The following is a 23,879-nucleotide window of genomic DNA, read 5'->3' as shown; positions in this document are numbered from 1 at the left end:
CATCTTTGAGTTGCCGAGCAAGAATCAGAAACTTAAGTTGGAACTGAAATTGATATCCCAAGAAGATGATGCTGCTGGCATACATGGTCATCTTGACACTGTGTCTGGCTTCTGAGGGTGCCACAGGGCAAAATGACAGAGAAGCTGAACAGGTTTTGAGCTTTGCATTGGACTCCTACAACAACAGACATTCCAGAGAGCCATTCATCTACAACTCGGTCTCCTTTGAATACAAAGTTATTCAGGTAAGCAGGAGAGTTTTATTGAGTCATTTATTGAAACGAGGGAGCTATGGGAATAATTCCCTATTCTGGAGCGAACATTTGGCGCAAATAGGTGATCTACAAGCCGATCTCACCAGGTTGCAATGCTATGATAAATAATGAGATGTGGTGTAGAGGGAAATACTAGCTGACCTAGAGCCATGCGGACCACAGTCAACTAAATATATAGGGTTTAAAAAAATATTTTTTTCTATCGATTAGTCACCCCATGGAGACTTGAATTCATGGATATATTTTAGTTTTTGTCGCATTCCTAAGCCAATAATTTGATGACCAGAGGACCGGTAGGCAGCAGTTCCGGTAGGAGACACAAAGGAGACTCTTTGTGTCTCCTACCGGAACTGCTGTCGGTCATCAAATTATTGGCTTAGGAATGCGACAAAAACTAAAAAATATCCATGAATTCAAGTCTCCATGCATGGGGTGTGTAAACGATATAAAAAACGTCATTTTGGGGGTGAACTATCCCTTTAAGACAGTGATTAGGCCCTTAGAGAAAATAGCTAATCTGGTATTTTAGCTATTTCTGAAATTTCTGGGAAAACATGGGAAATTTGCCCAAAATAGGGACGCCAGGGTGAAATTGATTAAACATTTGAAGGATTATCGTCTGTGATCATTTCAGTATTTTTGTTCCCCTTTCAAATAGATCGTGTTTGGGAGGGAATTCATAATAGATGCAGTGCTTGAACTAACCAATTGCAAGAAGGGAAGGCCGCCACAACACTGTGTGCCAGTCAAAGGCAAGGTAAAGCAAACAACCTGGGCCTGACATTGCACATGCCAGTAAGCCAATGAGTTTTATCATTATAAAAAAACTTTAAATGGATTTTAACTCTTATTTCAGAGGGTGAGATGTCGCTTTGTGGTCATGGAAGTGCAACACACACAAAGAAAGGTCCTGGTCCAGAGTATTTGCAAATAATGTTACTTTGGCTCTCTGGCTATTTAAACAAAACATATTTTTAAAGAAATGTAATGAACCCTGAATAAAACGCACTTCATGAATATATAGATAGTTGTTTTGCTTCTTCTTTTTTCACTGCAAGCTTTTAGCCCAATATGGCATTCATTGTGGCAGAGTGGTGTGGTTTGTTGTCGTCTGGGAGGGGAGGACCTAGCAGCTGTCCAGGAATTCTGCATCAACAGTAATTGATGAGGCAGTAGGAGTCGAGACAATATTCTAGGTGGTGAAGGTTATGCTTTAAAACCGGGAATGCACTTTAAAGGGCGCGCTCCCACCAAGAGTTGGCTGGCCGCTGTTAAACGCAGGTTGTGCGCGGGCGGCCACAGTTTTTTGCAGCCAGCGGATTCTAAAAAACGGGAGTGTCGCGCCTGTCACTCACTTTCAGGACCCTCCCCGTAGCCCGCACTGCCTACTGCCTTGAGCACCATGTTGCTTCCTGAGTCTTGAGACAGTCCGCCTTCCACTCACCCGATTGGACAGGGAGAAAATCGGCTCCTGCCTCCAGCAGTTTTCTGCTTAGTCGCGGAGAGCAGATAAACGCAAGGTCTGCGCGACTAGCGGTCTTGCGTGAATCAACGCATTTGCATTGACAATGCATTGGCAGATTCTGCAAACAGCGGCCAGCCAACTCTTGGTGGGAGCGCGCCCTAACCATTATTTTATACTCTGGCTATTCAAAAATAGCAGATATACAAGCTCATAGCGTGGCACCGGGTGCTGGGCTACGAGCTTGTAAATCTGCTATCTTTTTTGAAAAATCATGGGAAAATCTTTGAATGTGGGCCCCATGGGCCCCCATCTCAAAATATTCTGTTCCAGGGACCCCCAGAAGCAATGATTTGAGCCAACAGTGTATATATATTCAAACGTTTGCACACATTTTCACGATTTTCCCCCTCAAAAATAGCAGATCTACAAGCTCATAGCGCGGCACCGAGTGCCGCGCTATGAGCTTGTATATCTGCTATTTTTTAATAGCCAAATAAATCTAAAATGACACAGTATGCGTTCCCGGATTGAATGGGTTAATGTACATGATATCATGGGGAGAAGTACAATAACACTCAGGTCGGTGGTACGGTAGTTCTACCAACGAGCACAGGGATCAGACAATAGTTATACCAGCTGCTTCAAGGACAAGCTGAACCAAACAATACAATAGCTATCAGGTCTATTGCCGCAGCGGACACCTTCTTCCTACGAGCTACTGTACCAAATATCATGTCATAATGTTATTATATGGAGTACTATAAGTGATGGTAAAATATAAAGGTTAGATATAAGCAACCATAATAACAATATAGTATAATTCTTCTGCACAGCCTGTGCCTTATTGAACTGATTGGCTCTCTAAGTATCAGTTGTATGGCCATTGTTCCATTAGCAGCCATGGAAAAGGAATTACGTCAAAGCTGTAATTTCAAGTTGTACTGCTGCTAATGTGATATATTATATGTGCTGTTAGATTAGATGACCACGTGGACTTTTGATTGATTGATTGATTGAATACTTTATTAACAGTTTGCAAAATAGTGCAGTGGTACAATCATTCAATGCTACTAAAAGGATAACACAAAGTCGTAAGGGCTTGTTTCCATTGTGGTCCTATGGCATACTGTACATTGGGAAAAAAACTATCAGAAACAATGTATGTCAAGTAGTCCCGGAGCTGTACACTTTTCCAAGGCGAAAAACAACACTTCCACTCTCAAATATGTGTGAACTAAGTTAATAAAACATTCATGCAGAGGGAGATAAAACTCTCTGCCCCTAAAATGTGAACTCTTCTGATACATACACTCTGAGCACTATATTTTCCCTCAATATACAATATTTATAAATAAATAAATAAATAGTTTATATGATGACTACTACTGTACATGCCTGAGTTAACATTTGTCCAAATATGTCCAAAACTATTACTTTTCAGGATTCAAATTCAAAAATGGCAAATGTCTACAAGCTCAAAACATTTCAAGCTTGTCTGCAACTTTTGATACTTTTGTGTGATGCTGTAGTATAGAAGTAGGCCATTTGTTTACGAAAAAAATATGGAGTTGAGAGGTTTCTGCCCGACAGCGACGATATTCATTTCAAAGTTTATTCCAAACACACAGGGTCCATATAGAGTACGTACAAATCATAGACATCACATAACAAATTAAACAATTAAGGCTGACTCGTCCAGGCTGACTCTCCAGTGTTTACGCAGCCTGGACGAGTACCTAGGATTGACTATATCCTCAATGAGAGCCAAAGAGTGCCTTAACCCACAGTAAATATCCTTTGATTGTCTCTGCCAGGCTGAGACAGGAAGGCTGAGACTATGTCTTCACGTGTGTCCGTCCGTGTGTCTATGAGCAGCTAATCTCCGGCACCGTTGGGACACACACTGCCAGTATAAAGTGTATAAAGAAGCAGCATGAGGACACAAGTCAGCAGTCAGTTAATTTCTACAGAGACCCAAAGATAAATGTGGTGTTTCCCCACCACCCAAACTGACAAAAATACATTACCGGTATGAAAGGAATAATCAATGGGGAGCAGGTCATTATTGAGAAATAAATCCTGACAGGGTGATGCGATAGCATCAACCTTCAGGGTGATAAAGACCCCTTCGCTTCGGGGTCTAATCATCCTGTCAGGGTTTGTTTCTCAATAAGGACCTGGTCCCCCATTGATTATGCCTTGCTTAAGCTGTTAATTAAACAATTATAATTAGGAAACAGAAAAAAAGGGATATTTACTCGTGACCCAAAAATTGGTTCCGACCCATTGTTTGGAAACAAGACCAGGAGACCTGGTTCTGCCAGACCCAGAATAAATTCCTAGTATGTAACACACCTACAAACCACTTTATAAGTTGAAATCTGAAGATCAGAGCACTACGTCACGCTAAGCTTGGCCAATCGAAAAGAGGGACCGGGAGGAAAAACGTTGAACCGGGAGGAAAAACGTTGACCGGGAGGAAAAGAGGGACAGACAAAGCCTCATGTAGGCCTGACCCCCTGGGTCTGGCAAACACTGACTTAGGCAACGGTTTGTGTTGTGTGTGTGACGTCAGATCAATGCTAATTCCACAGTATAAGGTGTTGTAGGGCGGAATTCCACCAGATGTCCATCTACAACTAGAGAAAGACAGAAGCAGGCCTCACACAGAATCAGAAGAGAGGACAGACAAGAATAGCTGGACGCGAATGCTACAGAATAACTACATCCATCCAACAGCAGCTCTGGCATAAATGAACAGTTGTTATTATGGCCAAGGAAGAGGTGTCCAAAATGAGTTTATTGAATAAACAGGTGGTCAGCTCAGATGGCAGCATCAGCTCAGGCGATGGCATTGAGGTCGATGGGAAGCATGAGCCAAGGAACAGTTTATCACTATGCAATAAACTGTGCTTTGCCATGGGTTCGATGCCCTTCAAGATCACAGACACTATCCTGGGATTCTTCCTGCAGATCTATCTACTGGACGTGGCCGAGCTGAACCCCCTCTACGCTTCCATAATCGTGTTTGTAGGCCGAGCGTGGGACGCAATAACAGACCCCACCGTGGGCTTTCTCGTGTCCCGCAGCCCATGGACACGGTTCGGCCGCATGCTGCCCTGGATTGTGCTGTCTACGCCATTCGCTGTGCTGGCGTATTCCCTCGTATGGTACGTTCCCCCTTTTGCGGATCACGGCAAGGTCGTCTGGTACCTGGTGTTCTACTGCCTCTTTGAGACACTACAGACTTGCTTCCACGTGCCGTACTCTGCCCTGACCATGTTCATCAGCCCAGAGCAGAAGGACAGAGACTCGTGCAGCGCTTACAGGATGACCATGGAGGTTCTGACCATGTTCATCGGTACAGGTATCCAGGGGCAGATAGTGGGTCAGGCCAGCGCACCGTGCATCCCTGTATCCAATTCTACCTCCATAATTGCCTTCAATACTAAAGCCGATTCTCCCGTCTCCCTTGAGGACACAAAGATTGCCTACATGATGGCCTCGTGTGCCATGAGCGCCATCTACATTTTCTGTGCCATAGTTCTCTTCTTTGGAGTGAAAGAGAGAAATGAATCACGTCGTGCCCAGGCAGAGCCCATGCCTTTCTTCCAAGCAATAAGGAGGGTTATGGGCTATAGACCCTTTGTCTTCCTGAACATGGGCGTCCTCTTGACAGCAATGGCTTTCTATCTCCTGGAGGGGAACTTTGCCGTGTTCACGTCCTACGCATTGGGCTTCAGAGATGACTTCCAGAAAATTCTACTGGTCTGCATGATCGCCGCGACCTTGAGCGTCCCCTTCTGGCATTGGGTCCAGACTAGGTTTGGGAAGAAGACAGCTTTTTATGCTGGAAACTTGTGTGCTGTTCCCTTCATGATTCTGTTAGTGTGCGTGAAGAGCAACAAGAATCTCACCTACATCTTCTCCTTTGGTACTGGAGTGAGTGTAGGCGCAGCCATACTGTTGCCGTGGTCGATGCTTCCCGATGTGATCGATGACTTCGAGGTGCATAACCCTGACTCAATCGGACACGAGGCCATCTTCTACTCACTGTACGTCTTCTTATGGAAGTTTTGCTCTGGAATTTCCGTGGGCATTTCCACACTGAGCTTATATTTTGCAGGCTACATTACTCGAGGGTGCACACAACCAGAGGAGGTTCATTTAACCCTGCAACTGCTGATCTCTGCTGTGCCCATCGCCTTCATAGTGGTTGGCTTGGTTATATTCTACTACTATCCAGTCAACGAGGAAAGGAGGCAAGTAAACCGCAGACTGCTCCAGGAACGGCGGGACAGCAAACCAATTTCGAAATGGACTCTTGAAGGGATTAAAGAGGACTCGACAGAGGCAGAGCTCTCCAACATGGTCTAGAACAATGGTTCCTTAAAGTGGGGTCCTTGAGGCAGTTTCAGGGGCCCCCAGCTGAATTAGTTAATATAGCATCAAAATCAGTTTATCCACTTTAAGCCTATATACTAGGCTACATCAGCTATTTGAAAATAAAAGTGTGAGATTGCAGATATGCTATTTTCAAAAAGTAATGAAAAAAATAGAAACGTTTGGAATAATTATGAAACATTTTAACAACACAAATCTTGTATGGGGGTCCCCGCCACAAAATGTTTTCCGAAGGCGGTCCGCGACCAAGTATACATGTTAATGTGGGGGTCCTTCCTTGACATGAAAAAGTTTTAGAACAAATAGTCTAGATTCTAGAGACCATTGGTCTAGTCACTAAAGCATAGCACAGGAAAATGTATGCATTTGATGGATGAACTATCCACTGTCTCTCTATATTTGGGCAAGACTAACATCCTCATACAATATGATTTCAGAGAGATCCCTTGTGGATCAACAAATATTTAAACTGTTTTTTTTTCCAGATAGCTAACAACAAAAACACAACATTCATTCAAAATACAAGTGACAAAAAGAAGAAAAAATACAAGGGGATGGAGACAATATCTACTCGTACAAATACCGTCTGCACCATCTCTATGGGTTTGATGTATTACCTTGTGTTACCTCGCTTACTGTAAATCACTCAAGAGCGTCTGTAAATGTGTAGATTTCTAAATTGTAATATGGGAACGCATTTGTAAAACAAAAAATCTGTCTTAGAGAGATTATAGGGGCGGTTTAAGGGCCCTTATAATTTAGGGGCGGCCATAGCTGAGTGGTTAGTGAGCCCGTCTAGGGAGCCCCAGGTACGATTCCAGGCCACGCCAGCATATGTGTCGATGAAATGAAATTTGTCCCTGAGCAAGACTCTTAACCCCTAATTGCTCACAGGCCCTCATTGGAAACAAGGCCGCAAGGACTTTCATGAACATCCTGTTAAAAGGAATTATCCTTATACAAAACGTAAACATGTCTCAGAGTTTGACCATTGAAGAAGAAATATCCCACACACTGCTCTTGCTCAGACAGCAGCATAACGTTTATTAAACACTGACATTTTGGTCACTCTGGACCTTCATCAATAGTACCTTACCGTCATTTCACAGACTACTCAACCCCAGTACTTGAGTCAAAGTTCAGATACTCAACTACAAGTGAAAGTTGCTCTGTCAAATTGGCACATGAGTTAAACTACTGCTTTTAAAAATACTTAAGTCTTCAAAAGTACATTATTACAAAGTACATTCTCTTTTCAATATCAATGCATTGCTGTATTAAACTTTATATACATTTTCCCCAAAAAGAAAATTCTAAGATTTTCTGGAACTTTTCAGAACAATAAACATGCTCTGAAAATGCACGCGGCCCACCCAAAAGTGGTCAGATGGGTGGGCCGTGAACGCTTTTGAGATTTTCAAGTGGGTCCTGATCCAGAAAATGAGAACCATTGATTTACACTATTTACAGGAATTTGTGTAAATAGGGAGAAAAACTAAAAACTAAGACATGAAAACATTGGCTTTGAGCTTTCATAAATAATTCCAAAATGTGCAAAAATTTATCTTATTCCATTAAGACCGGGAACGCATCTGTGTCATTTTAAGATTTCTTTGGCTATTCAAAAATAGCAGATCTACAAGCTCATGGCGCAAGTTATGATTGTTGGCTTGTAGATCTGATATTTTCACTACTTCTTCAATTATGAAATACTAAAAAAAAAAAAAATTGAATTGTTTTTAATTGATGATTGATTTTTTTTTTAATCTTTTGAAATGATAATGTTTTTTTTTTCCATGTAGGAAAACAAAAAAAGGGGGGCATTTATTCACGACCCACAAAAATCGGTCCGCCATCCACATATGGGCCCGACCCACTGTTTGGAAACTTATTTCCATTTCCTGAAAAGTAATGGTTTCGAGCCTACAAGGTTTTCACCCGTCAGGGAGGATATTCAGTTTCACGATAAACATGCAAACAGAAAAACCAAAACCAAAAAATATAAGCACTATCATAGAAAAAGTAATTGCCGAAACGACCTCAGACCAGCACTGTACATCACACCATGGCATTGCGGTAGCAAGGTTATTGTCCCCTGCCCAGTTCTTATTGCCAGGACTCAAACCCGGGATGGTATCCACGATAGATGGACCACTGTATCCGTTGGTCTCCAGCGCCTGCAGTTTGTCTATGTAATCCTGTGGTAGACCATTCTGTATCGCACCCAGACACACTACCTGGAAAGAACAAAACAAGATGAAGAGGTTAAGAAACTATTTAGAAATGAATTGAATGAATTTTTCGATGAATTGAGTACATAGGACCCCAATGAAACAAGCCATAGTGCTCTCTTGGGTTTAAAATCCTCAGACCTTGTATTGAACTGTACTTCCCTGTGCTTGTCTTTGCAAACTGTTGGTTGCAATGCTGTTACAAAATGTTATTTAATGTTTTAATAATAATAATAATAATAAAAGACTTGATTTACATAGTGCAGTGTTACAAAGTGCTTGTACAGATCCAAGCAACGATAACACAAGACAATAATGCAAATAACAATAATGAATTATATCAGATAACAGAGCAACAAGGTATTATACTATTATACTTTTATACTTTTACTAAGTAACTTTTACTAAGTAATTTTTGAACACCGGACTTTTACTTGTAACAGAGTATTTCTACATTGCAGTATAGACCTTTATTTGTTTACCAACATTGAGACGGGGGACGCACAGGTGATTGTTTCATGCAATCAATTCCCAACATATTGTTTTGGGGTGCGTTGGTTTCAGTACATTCAACCTCCTCTTGTGTGTTGGCTAGTGAGGCGCGTCCTAGCGAGACATGACAGAATGGGTTTCATTTGGTGCCGGCCTGTGCGCTCATACTGGTTCTTATCAGTGTGACGTCGTCTGTTAAGGGGTCTATAGATATACTTTTACTTAAGTAAAAAATGGGAGTACTTCTTCCACCACTGCAGGAAAACTCAGCTGTATTTTTGTTAGCCGTGGAAACATCACGCGTCCTGACCTTAATATTATAGAGGCTTCAACCTATATGAGCAGCTGTGCACACAGCTGGGCTTCGAAGCATGATGTAGCTGGGGTTATGGGGCGGGGAGGGTCACAACTTTAAAGCCTTTTGTCAGATATATCGACTATTATTTGACTTATTTTACGTCATTCCATTACACGTGTCGTATTTCTAATCACTTTCACCCTGGCATCCTTATTTATATAGATGAAAATGTTCAAAAGTGCTGATCTACAAGTGTACGACCAGTCGCAGCGCGACCACGTGTCGGTAAAATCGGGATCAACATCGGACCCATAAATCACGAACTGGTCGGACTAAACTGTCAAAACAGCTGATCCAGCAGTTTGCTTTTGCTCTGCATTTTCAAAGGGCTTGTTAATAAACTTTTTTTGTAAGGTGGAGAGGTAACATAAGGTTTGAATGTAAACCTTTTTGTAAGGTGGAGAGGTGAGGTGAGAGGTATGAATGTAAACCTTTTTGTAAGGTGGAGAGGTGAGGTAAGGTTTGTAGTCGTTCATCTTGTATGTTCGACAGAGCATCTCTCCATCATCTGTGAGCACTCGCACCTCCAAAGGTCGGTACCTGCCGGCTTTAACTCCCTCCTGGCTGGAAATTGGGAAATACAAATTTCAAAAAAAATCTTTTATGAACCAAATATGTGTTACACATATTTTACTTGGCCATTGAGAAAAGCGAGAAAAGCTAAATAGGCTACTATAGAAATAATATATAGTAATAATAATAATATGAATGCAACAAATCTTTAAAGCGGTCACAATGAAGCTACCTGTCCAAAGTAATGAGATTTCTCATGTTCAGTCTCCAGACGACGCCCCAAACATCTTCTCCCTCACTGCGTTCAATAGTAGCCACACCTCCATGCCAGCAGTTGCCATCGAAGTCTGGTGTCCAGTGTCCCAAACGGAGGCTATGATCCTGATCAGGAAAGGGTTGAAATATAGCAGAAGACACATTGACAATTTTTCTTTTAAAGCCAGTGGTGGAAAAAGTACTACATTTTTTTACTTAAGTAAAAGTATCAATTCCACAATGTAGAAATACTCGGTTACAAGTAAAAGTCTGGTATTAAAAATGTACTTGAGTAAAAGTACTCATCACGCAGACTGTCCCGTTTCACAAGTTTTCAAAATGTATAAAAAATCTTTTGAAAATAGCAGATCTACAAGCTCACAGCAGCTTGTAGATCTGCTATTTCCAAATGTCCAAAGTCGATCGGGCTGAAGTGTTAGTGTGTGTTTTGTAATAATAATCTAAATCTACAAAGTAACTAGTAATTAACATTTTCAAATAATTGTAGTTGAGTAAAAGTATAATATTTGCCCCTGAGATAGTAGTGGAGTAGAAGTAAAAGTATAGAAAATTGGAAATACCAATTTTTTTACTTTACTCCAGTAAAGTAAAAATACATCAACATGGTACTTAAGTATAACCTGACACCGTCAAATGGAAGAAGCTTGCGACACACATTTGTTTCACAGCCTACTTCCCATCTGAGACTCCGGTCGCAGAATCGATGACAGACAGTTTTTCTTTTTTTCAAGCTACTAGGCAGGTGATTGGATGATCCCACCCCTAGCAGCCGCTGATTGGTTCGAACACGCAGTGTTCGGGCAGCCTTACTCCCTACGCAATCCCAGACCTCCCTGAAATCAAATGCAAATGAGATTTCCGGAGGGAGGGGGTTTACCAGGCTAACTTAAGTACAGTACTTGAGTAAATGTACTTAGTTACTTTACACCACTGTTTAAAGCCCATCTACAAGCTCAATGCATTGTGATGAGACGTGTTGTGAGCTTGTACATCGTCTATTTACGCTATTCGTTGTACGACCTTGAGCCTTCATCACACTCACACTCGACTACTGCAATAGCCTCCTTTACGGTGCCACCTCCAAAGTTCTCAAGAAACTTCAATATGTGCAAAACTCTGCTGCCCGCCTCCTCACAAGAACCTGATCCAGAGACCACAGCACCCCAGTCCTCCACGACATTGGTTCTCAAAGTCGAGTCCGGGGACCCCCAGGGGTCCTTGAGGGGGTTCCAGGGGGTCCCCAGTCAAATGATTGATAGCCAGGAACGAAATGGACCTTTATGGGTCTGTAACTCTGAGAGAGTACAAATGGAACCAAATGGACCCTTATGGGTCTGTAACTCTGAGAGAGTACAAATGGAATCCATTTGGTTCCATTTGTACTCTCTCTGAGTTAGATTAACATTGATTTTACAGTGTATATTGGGGTCCCAGAGATAAAAATGCCTTACCTTAAAAAGGCCTACTAATGCATATCAAATTGGGTTCCTTGAAATGAAAATGGTTCGGAATCACTGCTATAGCCTTACAAATGGGAGTCCCTGGCATATCTTTTCAAATGGGGGTCCGCGGGCTGATGTGTATCAATTTGGGGGTCCTTGACATGAAAAAGTTTGAGAAGCACTGCTCCATGACCTTCCCTGGCTCCCAGTAAAACACAGAATAGATTTCAAAATACTCATCACCACCTACAAGGCCCTCAATAACCAGGCTCCCCGCTACCTCTCTGACCCCCTCCAACGCCATGCCCCCTCCCGCTCCCTCAGGTCTGGTGATGCCAACCTCCTGGACTTCCCCAAAAAACAAACAAACGCACCTGGGGTGACAGGGCTTTTTCAGTTGCAGCCCCCTCCCTTTGGAACCCACTCCCACCTCACATCAAAGCAGCCCCCACCTTTGCCGTGTTCAAAGCCTCGCTCAAAACCCACCTTTTCAGACTTCTCTCCCCTCGACTTCTCTTTATCTCCCTTTCTGCTTCTTAGTCTTAGCTTAATGTTTTCAGCCTTTTAACATTTTCGCTCCTAATAAAGTTGTTTATTTTGATTTGTTTTGTAAAGACTATATAAGTCTGATGTATTATTACGACAAAGTGTATTGGGCTTAAGTCAAAGGCGCTGCACGTGATAGGGCCTATTTTTTGGGGGTTCAAGTTAAAGGTGTATATTCTGATAGTAATCATTGCCATACTGTATGTGTTTGTTCAGTAACAGGGGCCTCCCTGTCTCTCCAGCTCTTTAGTTTACAGAAAATACATTTTCAGGTGTGTTCATCCTGTATGAGTTCTCTCTCCTGATTGGATGAAATTGGTATCCCGACCTCAATTACAGTTACAATTTAAGCATTTAGCAGACGCTCTTAATCCAGAGCGACTTGCAGTGAGCAAGAAAAACACGAGGTAATACATCAAATGCATAAAAATAGTAATCTAGGATCATAGTGTAAACCAAGAACCTACTATCATCAGTCTAAAAGTATAATATTTAAAAAACAATCGGTAATCTGTACATTGACCCCTCTTAAGGACCCCCCCCACTGTAATTCTTAAGAAATGTGTGTGATATTGTTTTTACATGTTCATTTATAAAGTTATACATTTATTTACTTACAAGATAGTATAGGCTATTGTCATTCCAATGATAATATGAGGGGTCTGATAATAACTCTAATGTTTTGCTTAAGTAAAAGTATCAATACTGCAATGTAGAAATACTCAAAAGTAAAAGTACTCATTATGCCGAATGTCCCATTCACAAGTTTTCGAATGCATAAAATGAAAATAGCAGATCTACAAGCTCACAACGTGTCACATCGCGATGCATTGTGAGCTTGTAGATCGGCTATTTTTGAATGGCGAAATGTATATAGGGCTGAAGTGGGTAATGAGTGTTTTGTAATAATAATCAAAATCTACAAAGTAACTAAAGTTTTCAAATAATTGTAGTGGATTAAAAGTACAATATTTGTCTCTGAGATGTAGTGGAGTAGAGGTAAAAGTATTGAAAATTGGAAATACCCAAGTAAAGTAAAACATCCTCAAATTTGTACTTAAGTACAGTACTTGAGTAAATGTACTTAGTTACTTTACACCACTGTTAGTTTGGGGATCCAATTCATCCGTTGAGATTATCATTATAAAATGTAGCATTATTACTGCCTGCTTATCCAAGATAAATTGCCACAAGGGGGCGACATTTCCCATGTCTCCATGCTGCAACGTTATCTCAACACTCCAACAAGTGTAGCTGCATGCTGCTGAGATATTAATGAATCACTAACTATTCTATTCTCCACCCACATAACAGCCTATAAATACCTTTAATCGTCCCGTTGTCACGAAAGCAGCAGAGGGGTTCCTCACATGGAGTCTCTCCTTCAGCAAGTTACTCCCATAGGCAAAATACAGAAAATGTTCAGATGAATTATTATTAGACACAAAGTAATTGTTTCCCAGACCACTGGTGATGCTGGTTGCTGTGTGAGCAATTTGTAAAAGGCAAATCAAAAGACAAATCGTAGCAGGATAACGCAGACAAGACATGTTGTTGTTTAGTCCTGAACCTGACAGCATCATTGAGGAACGTGAGAGCGAACGTGGACGCTGATTGGCTGACGACGAGCTCTGCATTGGTTGCGCTGATCCGGTCTCCGGACTAGAGAGAGCAGATACGGAAACGGTCTCTACATGTACATATGTGTGCGCGTGTGAATGACCGGATACAGTAGGCGGGCTCTGCACCCAGATCAGAGCACTGAGGCAAATAGAAACCAGGCTTTCCACACTGCTCTTCTGGTTACCATGGTGGCTGATGACGCGAGGTGAAACAAGGGCACCATCACCATGGCAACCAGAATAGCGGTATCATGGTCAGGATCACATCTGGATGAAATGAAGAAAATGTGCACTTGAATATATTAACCCGCCCCCCCTCTCTCTGCATGCTCCCTGGTGTGTTTACGCTCCCTGGTGTTTACACTAATTTAGATAAATATGATTTAAACATAATCAATAATACATTTCTGGTATAACTTTAACCTATAAGATAAATTGTGTGACTTATACTGCACAGTGAAATCCAGTATCAATTTACTCTGAAAGTGTAAACATGGATCTGTAAAAGGCTCATCCACCCATTCCCTCTCAGACTCATTAAACATTGAAGGAAAAATGTCTGCCGACATTTTCTTTTTCTCCTTTGTACATTAATGATGATTTGTATTTTTGTGTTATTTTTTTTTGCCATGTTGATGAATTGAATACACAGGACAGGACCACAATGAAAACAATCCCCTGGTCTTTTTTTCTGCTATCCTTTTAACCTAAATGTCTGACTGTACCTCTGTCTAATAAAGTATTAAATCAATCAATCAATCAATAAATCAAAATACAGTCATAAAGTGGATTGTTAAAGACATTGCATTTTTATTCATGGAGACTGTTTTTACAGAGAAGTGTCCAGCTGTATTATCTGGATAGGAGCTTGGTGAGATCACACACAGTACATTGGAAGTCAGTACTTAAAAACCAGTTAAACCTGACACTATTGCATGAGGAAAATAGCCCTCAAGCTCACAATGTGTCACATTGCGTGCTTGTAGATCAGGCACGCGACACCGTCGTACGATGATTATGAATTAAGCATATAGGCCTATGGCTATAGGCAACTTTTTGACTATTTTAGCCTATATGACATGCCCAAAATGGAGACGCCAGGGCTAACCCATTAAAACCGGGAAAGCATCTGTGTCATTTTATATTTTAGCTATATATATAGCAACATACGTTTTTCAAAAAAATCTTAGTATTGGTTCTCAAAAATAGCAGATGTACAAGCTGAGCTTGTACATCTGCTGTGCACAATGCTTCAGAGCTACGAAGCCCTTTTTCACTGGTTTGTGATTCAGAATCTGCATTTTTGTTTGTTTACTGCACACCAGTGTGTCGTAGGGAGGCTGTTACATGAAGTCAGAGTTTATGCAATAGGTCGGTACATACATAACTGTGGAGACTGACATGACTCATGCTGTATATTTATTATATTTTTAAATTATGATTTAGGCCGTGTGTCCGTACTTCAGAGTGATCACATCTGCTCTTCAGTTGTATTCATTGCCAGTTCTCCTCTGTGTAGGCTACTGCCAATTTACCCTCCATGTTGCTGCCAGTCGCTGTATACTGTTGCCCTGGCATATGGAGTCACCAGCTGCTTCTTCCTTCACCTGACAGTAAGAAGTTTCACTCCAGAGAGCGTAACTCATGTAGAGGTTCACACTATCTTTCACAGTTCCCCTCCCCGCTGAACAAGTGCCCAGACCGACTACTGGAACTAAGACTAATTGAGCGACCAGGACACTATCCCTTTCCTGGCTTTACTATGCGCAAATTGTGTTGATTGGAGTGCCAAGTCCAGTCCGTAGAGTTACCATTTATATTTGAGGTGGTTGTGGCTCAGGAGGTAGAGCAGGTCGTCCAATGATCCGTGGGTCGGCGGTTCAAATCTCGGCTCCTCCTGTCCACATGTCGAAGTGTCCTTGGGCAAGACATTGCCTCCAATGAGTAGGTCGGTGCCAGCTTGCTACCATTGGTGTGGGAAGTGAGGACGCTGGCGTTGACTGTTCGCCGCTTCACCTCCCAATGTATGAATGAATTGAACCATTGTGGTGCGCTTTGAGTACTTGGGTAGAAAAGCGCTATAAAAATGCAATTCATTATTATTATTAGAGAACGGACTGCCACGCCCCCCATGTATTCATTTCAATGAAAGTTGCTCACAAGCGCATGAAGCACCCAGAAGTACACTCTCCTTCCGGGATTGGCTCCAAAGTTGGAGCCATTAGAGCAGGCGGCGCACTAGCGTTTCAGACGATAGAAGCATGCACAATAGCGTCCTAAATGCCGGAAGTCTTGCAAGTCTACCAGGCTCGGATGGGGCTGAAAACCTTGCCACAGATTTTGACTTGTACGTCATAAATATGTCGACTGGGCACGGTGGCACAGTCGGTAGTGCTGTCGCCTCACAGCTAGAAGGTCCTGGGTTCGATTCCCGCAGGGGACGCTGTGGGCGCTGGGGGCGTGTTCTCTCCTCCGCGTCATCAGTGCCCATACCCAAGGTGGGGTTGGCGAAAGGGCCTTTCTGTGTGGAGTTTGCATGTTCTCCCCGTGTCTCCTAGGGTAGGTACCCTCACAAAAACATGCAGTAATCCCTGGAATAACGTGTTCCTTCCACGCGCTACGTCCAACCAGGGAACCTCTCCCCTGTCGGGTGACAAGAAGGTCAGTTGGCTCTCATGCATTGAAGGAGGCATGAGCTAGGCCCTGGCCTCCCTAGGTTGGCAGAGGGAAGTTAGTGCCCAGGATTACATAGACAATTGGCACTGGGTGTAAAAAATAGGGTTACAAAATCGTGGGATAAAAATTTAAAAATTAAAAAAAAAAAAAAAAAAAATGTCGACTGACGTCATGAATGACTGACGTCACAGGCTGGCCACACAAAGTCCGAGATTCACACCGGAGCTACACCATTCCCATGTGGATCCAGAGCTCTTGTTTTGTTTTAAAATGATTAAGGCCAATGTGTAATGAAGATTCTATGCAATCGCGCTTGCGATTAAAACATTTTCAACAATGCTTCAAAGTGTAAAAGAATGGCATTTGTGGACCAGCCCGCACTGGTAACCGGAAGACTCGCCCCAAAACACACTCGCCCCCTTTTTCTTCCGCGGGCCGCTCGCCCCCAGCGGTTCTTGTATTCTTGTATTTGTTTTACTGAGAATAAGGTTAGGTCTAGGCATAGTTTTACTGAGGGTAAGATTAGGAACAAGGCTAGGTTTAGGCATCGTTTTACTGAGGCTACGTTTAGGAATACCTGGTGGCGACCGTTCCGAGGTCGCCGGATTTGACCCGGGGCGAGCGTGTTTTGGGGCGAGCGTTCTTGTATTCAAGGCACTGCTATGGGGACAACAGTATATGCCAGTGTAAAAGGTTGAGGTCTTCAAACATGGAGTTGTTTGGTTCACTGTCAGGCGTCAGAGCGGCGGTGGGCTCTCTCCTTGGCTTTCTTCATGATCCGCTCCAGCTCTGTCATCACGGGCAAGGCGCCGTCGTACCGGTTGGTCTGGATGGCTCTCAGCTTGTCCTGGTAATCCTCTGGCAAGCCGTTCTGCTCAGCCCCCATTACAATCACCTGATAATGGAGGATGCATGGAATAAAGCAAAAATAAAATGACTGAAAATGTTTGTTTGTTAGAATTATTATTTATTTATTGTATTTTCTTTTTAAATAAAAATTGGGGGAAAAAAAGAAAATAGCAGATCTACAAGCTCACAAGCTGTGAGCTTGTAGACAGGCTGTTTTCAAATTGCCAAAGTATATATATGCTGACGTGGTTTTGTAAGTAACTAGTAAGTAACTAAGTAATTTAAAATAAGTTAAAATACCTCAAAATTGTACTTATAAGTACAGACTTGAGAAAATGTACTTAGTTACTTTCCACCACTGCACACACACAAACACACCAGAGCGAACAATGCAAACATGTTCAACAGAGTGACTCTCTCGCAGTTCGCATGCGGTATACACCACAAAGCTTTGGCCACAAAGCCACGCTCTCCTGTTTGCCCTCTGTGTGTTTTTTTCTCTCAAGGCCACGTGTTATCTGGTGCAGTCAGACGTGCTAAAGAACAGTCTGGCAACCAGCGTTCGTTCACACACACAGAACTGTGAACACTAGGAGGATGACAGTGGTGTAACTTTAGTACAATTTTGAGGTACTTGACTTGATTAATTCCAATTTCCAATGCTTTTACTTCTACTCCACTACATCTCAGAGACAAATATTGTTTCAATTACTTGAAAACTTTAGTTACTAGTTACTTTGTAGATTTGGAATATTATTACAAAACATACATTAACCACTTCAAATCGCATCGCGACACGTTGTGAGCTTGTAGATCTGCTATTTTCAAAGCATTTTTATACATTTGGAAACTTGTGAAATGGGACATTCTGCTAAATGAGTACTTTTACTTTCAGTACTTAAATATATTTAAATGTGAATACTTTTGTACTTTTACTCAAGTACATTTTGAATACCGGACTTTTACTTGTAGGGTATTTCTACATTGTGGTATTGGTACTTTTACTCAAGTACAAAATGTGAGTACTTCTACCACCACTGGAGGATGATCACAGGCTGATCACATAACGCTAGTGGTTCTCAAAGTGGGGTCCGGGGGACGCCCAGGGGTCCTTGAGGGGATTACAGGGGGGTCTCCAGCAAAAATTAGTTAATATATCATTTTAACACTTAACCCCTGTTTTATGCTATTTTATAACACGTCACTATGCGACGCATTGTGAGCTTGTAGATGTGGGCTATTTTCCTTTCCTTTCAAAATCCTTTCACAAGGCGGTCCGCTGCCTTTCTACTGTATCAGTTTGGGGGTCTTTGACATGAAACTGTTTGAGAATCACTGACACAATGCATTGTCGTATTTAACCACTTAAAGGGATAGTTCACCCCCAAAATGACTTTTTTAATATCGATTACTCACCCCATGGTGACACAAAGAAGACTGTCTCCTACCAGAACCGCTGCCGGTCATCAAATTATTGGCTTAGGAATGCTACATAAACAAAAACATTTCCATAAACTCAAGTCTCCATGGGGTGACTAATCGATAGGAAAAAAAAGTCATTTTGGGGGTGAACTATCCCTTTAAACCCCAGCATCCGTATTGTGGGGAAAGCTTTCGCAGGAAAATAGCGGCTATTTTCAGCAAAAAGCTTTCCCCACAATAACAGACAACAGAAAATACACTAGCATAGAGCCCTGACGGACTCCGCTCAACCACATGGGGTTTTTAAGTGGCTAAGCAATGACTCTGTGGAAGCCAGATTATGGAGCTGGAACCCACCGATCCAGAAGCTTCGGGGAGTAAAGGTGGGCACGGTGAGTAAACAAGGTTCAAAAGGCCCATGACCTAGTGCCCTTGTGCACCATTATCTCTACGCCATACAAAAACAATCTCGGTGCGGCGTCCGGCAAGCACCAGAAACAAACACCACAGCAATTGTTCTGTGTGCCATGACAAGGAGAGGAGGGGGGGTGACAGAGATTCATTCCAAAGGATTATGTCATCTACGTTTATGTTGTCATCTGTCACTGGTGGCTTGTGATGTGGCTTTCCATACATTTTCAGTCTCAGCACTCTTAAAGGAGTAGTTCACTGCAAAAAAAATGACTTATTTTCTATCAATTACACACCCCATGAAGCCTTGCATTCACAGAGATTTTGTTTTGTTTTTGCCGCATTCCTAAGCCAATAATTTGATGACCGGGTCTTCGGTCAATATAAGACTTAGTAGGAGACTCTTATTTGAGTCTCCACCGGTCCTTAAATTATTGGCTCAGGTATGCGACAAAAACAAAAGAATCTCCATGAATTCAAGGTCTCATGGGGTGTGTAATTGATAGAAAATAAGTCATTTTTGGGGTGAACTACTCTTTTAAGCCCAATTCATAATTTCTTGCCAAAAATATTAGTTGAAAGCGTTGTTGAAAGCTGCAAATCATGACACAGTGGGGAGTGTTGTTTCAAGGACATTAAACACTATAGGTCGACACGTGAAATCAGGCTGGAGAACATGGCACTGTATGCTCAAAGAGGCGAAACAGGGGACAGCAGTGGCGTTTACCTTCATGTACTGTGGAGAGGGCGGGGCGTACACACAGCTGTTCATGATGTAGGTGCGACAGCTGAGCTCAGGACCTGGCGTTTTCACAGACACCGCCACGGGGCTGTAGGCTCCGAGTCTCACGTTCTCCTGACTGCAACACATGCGTCGACACACAAACACACACATGAAAGACATGAAATGGTTGTTATTCCCTTGCTGGCTGGGTGTTTGTTTGCCTGAGCCATTGCATGGAAGCTGCAGGATTCAGCCAGTGGTGGAAAAAGTATTTAAATTTGTTTTACTTGAGTAAAAGTATCAATACTGCAATGTAGAAAAACTCCTCCTACAAGTAAAAGTCCGGAATTCTAAATGTACAAAAGTGTTGGTATCAAAATGTACCAAAAATAGAAAGTACTCATGCAGAATGTCCCATTTCACAAGTTTTCAAACGTATAAATTGTATCAAAATAGCAGATCTACAAGCTCACAATGTGTTGCATCGGGACGCATTGTGAGCTTGCAGATCGGCTATTTTCAAATGGCCGAAATTTATATAGGATTGAAGTGGTTTATGTAGTCTTTTGTAATAATCAGGCCTGGAATTTCATCTTTTTAGGGGCAAGGCCACTTGGCCTTTGGCCTTGTAAATGTTTTGAGGGCACAAAGGCCAAATACAAGGACAGCAAGGCCATCAAATAAAACACTGATATTATAAATTTAATTTAAGGGTTAAGAAATGATTTGTATGAATTAAGTATAACTATCAGTGAAATAAAAGAAAAATTGTAAAAACTCCTGAAAAGGAGTTCAGAAGTTCATACTCAGAGTCACTGGACTGGTTTGAAGATGGGGATGAGAACTGAGAAGAATTCAGAATCTTAACAGTGAAATAGAAACGGTAATTCTGTACTCTGTCTGGTGAATTTATGTCCTGTAACTGTTGGCCCAAACAGCATGTGTATTATTAGTGCAAGTGAGTTTATGTTCTGTTTGTCACAAACTCTGTGTCTCAAAAGTCACACAGACTGTCTGAGTTTTCTTTGCAGCTAGCAGAGAGAGCTGTAACTATTTTTAATCATCCTTTTTGTCACCCTTTTTGTCAATCTACACTCTTGCAAGGGCCTAATTTTTGAAGGGCATGAGGCCAAACTGTGGGGCAACGGCGGCCATGGCCTTCATGGCCTCCCTGAAATTCCTGCCCTGGTAATAATAATCAAAATCTACAAAGTAACTAGTAACTTAAGTTTTCTAATAATTGTAGTGGAGTAAAAAATACAATATTTGACTCTGAGACAAAAGTAAAAACGTATGTACTGAAGTACAGTACATAAGTAAATGTACTTAGTTACTTTCCACTGGATTCAGCTGTACCTGTCTAGGGACTCCAGGTCGGACATGTTCATCCTCCACACTACCCCCCACACCTCATCCCCCGGGCTGTGCTCGATGGTCGCCACACCCCCGTGCCACCGGTCGCTGGCAAGGCCCTTGTGATTCCCAAACACCAGCTTGTAATCCTGGAAAAGAACAGTAGGGAAAGAGAAAGACAGAGATAAGAAGAGACTGATAGAGAAAAAGAAAGTTGCTGATGATGACCAACCCCACTGTTAGACTTGATTTTTTTCAGTTTGTGTGCTGGCACACAGAAAACAGCATATTATCTACATGTTCACAATTGCGCTGCGATATGTTCTGAGCTTGTAGATTTCAGTAGTTGCGCAACCAGTGCCGGGCGTGAGGAATTTGGTGCCCTAGGCAGGATTTTACCTTTACCTGGACTGCATGGTCATCAAGGCTAGAAAATTGAAAACAAAACTATTATACTGTACATTAATGAATTTGCCCTTCTAACAATAAAGGTCATATCTTATCTAGTTTGAGACACTTGAGGTAAATTGATCACCATCACACACTGCAGCTCATGGCTCTAGCTGACTCTAATAATCAGTTTATTAATCATGCATGTTTCTTTTAAAGTGGTTTTGCACCCTCAATGCACCCACCCAGTAAAGTTTGTAAACAAGAAACCTGTCTATCCTGTACATCCTCTGTATTGCCCGCAGAGAGTGAAAAACGAAGGTAGGAAGAACACAGTAAAATTCTGCTGTGTTCATTTAACGCCGCAACTGCCACACTGTAGGAACTGAAAGCGGAGCCGCGGAGTGGTCAGAATCAGATACGCTGGCTGGGCAAAACCAAAAAACATATGGAAGGGAGGGGTACATTGTTGGGGCGCACCTAACTTTAAAATGTTCTAATACTTAAAATGTACAAATTCGAAGGTTCTTTTTAATATTTGTGTTTTATAAACAATACACAAATATGTATATATATAATATATATTCTTAAAAAAGAAAAAGAAAAAAATGTACATCTTGGCTTGCCCCCAGCCTAATGGCACCCTAGGGCAATTGCCTACTCTGCCTCTGCGCGCAACCAAGTAAATAAAAGGACATAATAGCCCCCGAGAACTCCCTCTAAATCTCTCTGTTTGCCTGTGTATCTCTGTTTATATAGGACCACAATGGAAACAAGTCCCCAGGACTTTTTTGTGTTATCCTTTTAGCTCAAATATCTGACTGTACCTCGTGCTGTTTACATTTCTGTCTAATAAAGTAATCAATCAATCAATCAATCAATCAATCAATCAATCAACCTCAGTATACTACACGTGTGTGTGTGTGTGTGTGTGTGTGTGTGTGTGTGTGTGTGTGTGTGTGTGTGTGTGTGTGTGTGTGTGTGTGTGTGTGTGTGTGTGTGTGTGTGTGTGTGTGTGTGTGTGTGTGTGTGTGTGTGTGTGTGTGTGTGTGTGTGTGTGTGTGTGTGTGTCATCATACCATGAGCCTGGCCACGCAGTGGACGGCGGCCGAGGGGTTCTTGAGCTGGAGTCTCTCCTTCAGCAGGTTACTGCCGTAGGCAAAGTACAGGAAGGTGTGGGGAGCTTGAGCTTCCATGCTGTCCGCCAGTCGTGCCAGGAGCAAGGCGAGCACCGTGAAGAGGGGAGGCAGGGTGAGGAGGAAGAGGGAGAGATGCTGAGTGGAAAGGAGTGAGGAGGAGACAGGAGGAAAAAGGAAGAGGGTAGGATTATTGAGCAGAAGAACCAGGTTCAGCAGAGGGTTTGGAGGAGGAACGGGAGCAGAGGACAGATCATAAGCCTTTTAGAAGTGGTAGCATGTAAATTGCGTGGCCTTCTCTTTTATACTATGCTGACACACCATTCTCATGCTAATGCTGTGTTCTGACTGAGCCGTGCGTCCTGGCCTAGGCCACACACCACACAATACAGCTCACTGTATATATGGTTTCAGCCAAAACCTGCATGTCATTCAGATGGACTACTGGAGGTCACTTTGTGACTCACACCCCCCTCTAGTGGTCAGTCAGAAAACACCACTGATAGTGGGACGATAGGAGAAACTGATTAAGTCATTATAATGACATGATAATATTATTGACTAGTAGAGAGAGAAACATGTGTGTGTGTTTCAATTAATGAATAGTACATTTGTGTAAATTCATTAGACTATATATTCTCCACAAGCACATCTGTAGATTTTAAGTTTTATTTATATAATCTATTTATTTTTTGTGTTTCAAAATTGGATTTCATGGGTTATAACAACAACAACAACAACAACAACAACAACAACAACAACAGTAGTAATAATAATTATCTATTACATCGATGCTCAAATTCTTCTACATAGGTGCACATCAAACCCTTTCTCTTGTTCAAGAAAAAGTGCACTGAACAACCCGAACAGATCGTGCATGCCAGCTCAACATCCATCTAATAGGAGGTCATGTCAGTGGCATTCTTATCTGCAGTATATTATGTAATTATATGCTGTGGGTAGCTTACGTTTCGCTAGATGTCATTCGGGGACGTGAAGACAATGTCAAATGCCATAAAATGATTCATCCTCGATCCATATGGTTGCCTAGCCCTAGCCTACTTCCGTGGTTGGAGTATTATATTCAGCCCTGATACGTGACTGAGTCATGGATGAACTTCAAAATATTGTTTGCACTTTCTTCCTTTTTGACCCGTACATCTACTTAAACGTTTGGATTTCAAATATAAAGTGCAAACCCCATGGCCAAGGCTGTTAAAATTATGTACGGGTCCTCAAAAGTACCTTTATTGTCCGTATTGTTCAATAAAAAGCATTTTAATCCGATTGGTGG

The 23,879-nt window shown here is 42.1% G+C and overlaps 3 protein-coding genes across 3 annotated transcripts; 1 reads left to right on the top strand and 2 right to left on the bottom strand.

The window, feature by feature from the left end:
- Positions 1-4,509: 4,509 nt before the first annotated feature.
- Positions 4,510-6,117, top strand: LOC308083616 (sodium-dependent lysophosphatidylcholine symporter 1-B-like; the record flags this gene model as incomplete). The annotated part of the gene is made up of 1 exon (XM_080425931.1): positions 4,510-6,117. One exon carries the CDS (start codon positions 4,510-4,512, stop codon positions 6,115-6,117), a length of 1,608 nt encoding a protein of 535 aa, XP_080282057.1.
- Positions 6,118-6,473: 356 nt separating this feature from the next.
- LOC308083615 (gamma-glutamylcyclotransferase-like) lies at positions 6,474-15,166 on the bottom strand (the record flags this gene model as incomplete). The annotated part of the gene is made up of 6 exons (XM_080425930.1): positions 6,474-6,480; positions 8,209-8,381; positions 9,657-9,789; positions 9,971-10,119; positions 13,328-13,485; positions 15,160-15,166. 6 exons carry the CDS (start codon positions 15,164-15,166, stop codon positions 6,474-6,476), a joined length of 627 nt encoding a protein of 208 aa, XP_080282056.1.
- A 1,389-nt stretch (positions 15,167-16,555) lies between these two features.
- ggctb (gamma-glutamylcyclotransferase b) lies at positions 16,556-23,654 on the bottom strand. The gene is made up of 5 exons (XM_080427357.1): positions 23,554-23,654; positions 22,529-22,723; positions 21,063-21,208; positions 19,710-19,842; positions 16,556-17,195 (listed from the first exon to the last, which is right to left on the bottom strand). Exons 2-5 carry the CDS (start codon positions 22,643-22,645, stop codon positions 17,031-17,033), a joined length of 561 nt encoding a protein of 186 aa, XP_080283483.1. The 5' UTR covers positions 22,646-22,723; positions 23,554-23,654; the 3' UTR covers positions 16,556-17,030.
- Positions 23,655-23,879: the final 225 nt, after the last annotated feature.

The sequence above is a fragment of the Gymnoscopelus braueri genome (genome assembly GCF_963280865.1).
Source record: "Gymnoscopelus braueri genome assembly, chromosome: 4".
In the NCBI taxonomy this organism is placed as follows: domain Eukaryota; kingdom Metazoa; phylum Chordata; class Actinopteri; order Myctophiformes; family Myctophidae; genus Gymnoscopelus; species Gymnoscopelus braueri.
This window is presented reverse-complemented; position numbering and strand designations above follow the sequence as displayed.

Coding starts and splice junctions, on each gene's coding strand:
- ggctb (XM_080427357.1), bottom strand. CDS start 22,645: ATGGAAGCTCAAGCTCCCCACACCTTCCTGTACTTTGCCTACGGCAGT. Junction 21,209..22,528: donor ACTGCGTGGCCAGGCTCATG/GTATGATGACAC, acceptor GTTCTTTTCCAG/GATTACAAGCTGGTGTTTGG. Junction 17,196..19,709: donor CCTCTCCACAGTACATGAAG/GTAAACGCCACT, acceptor CTCCATTATCAG/GTGATTGTAATGGGGGCTGA.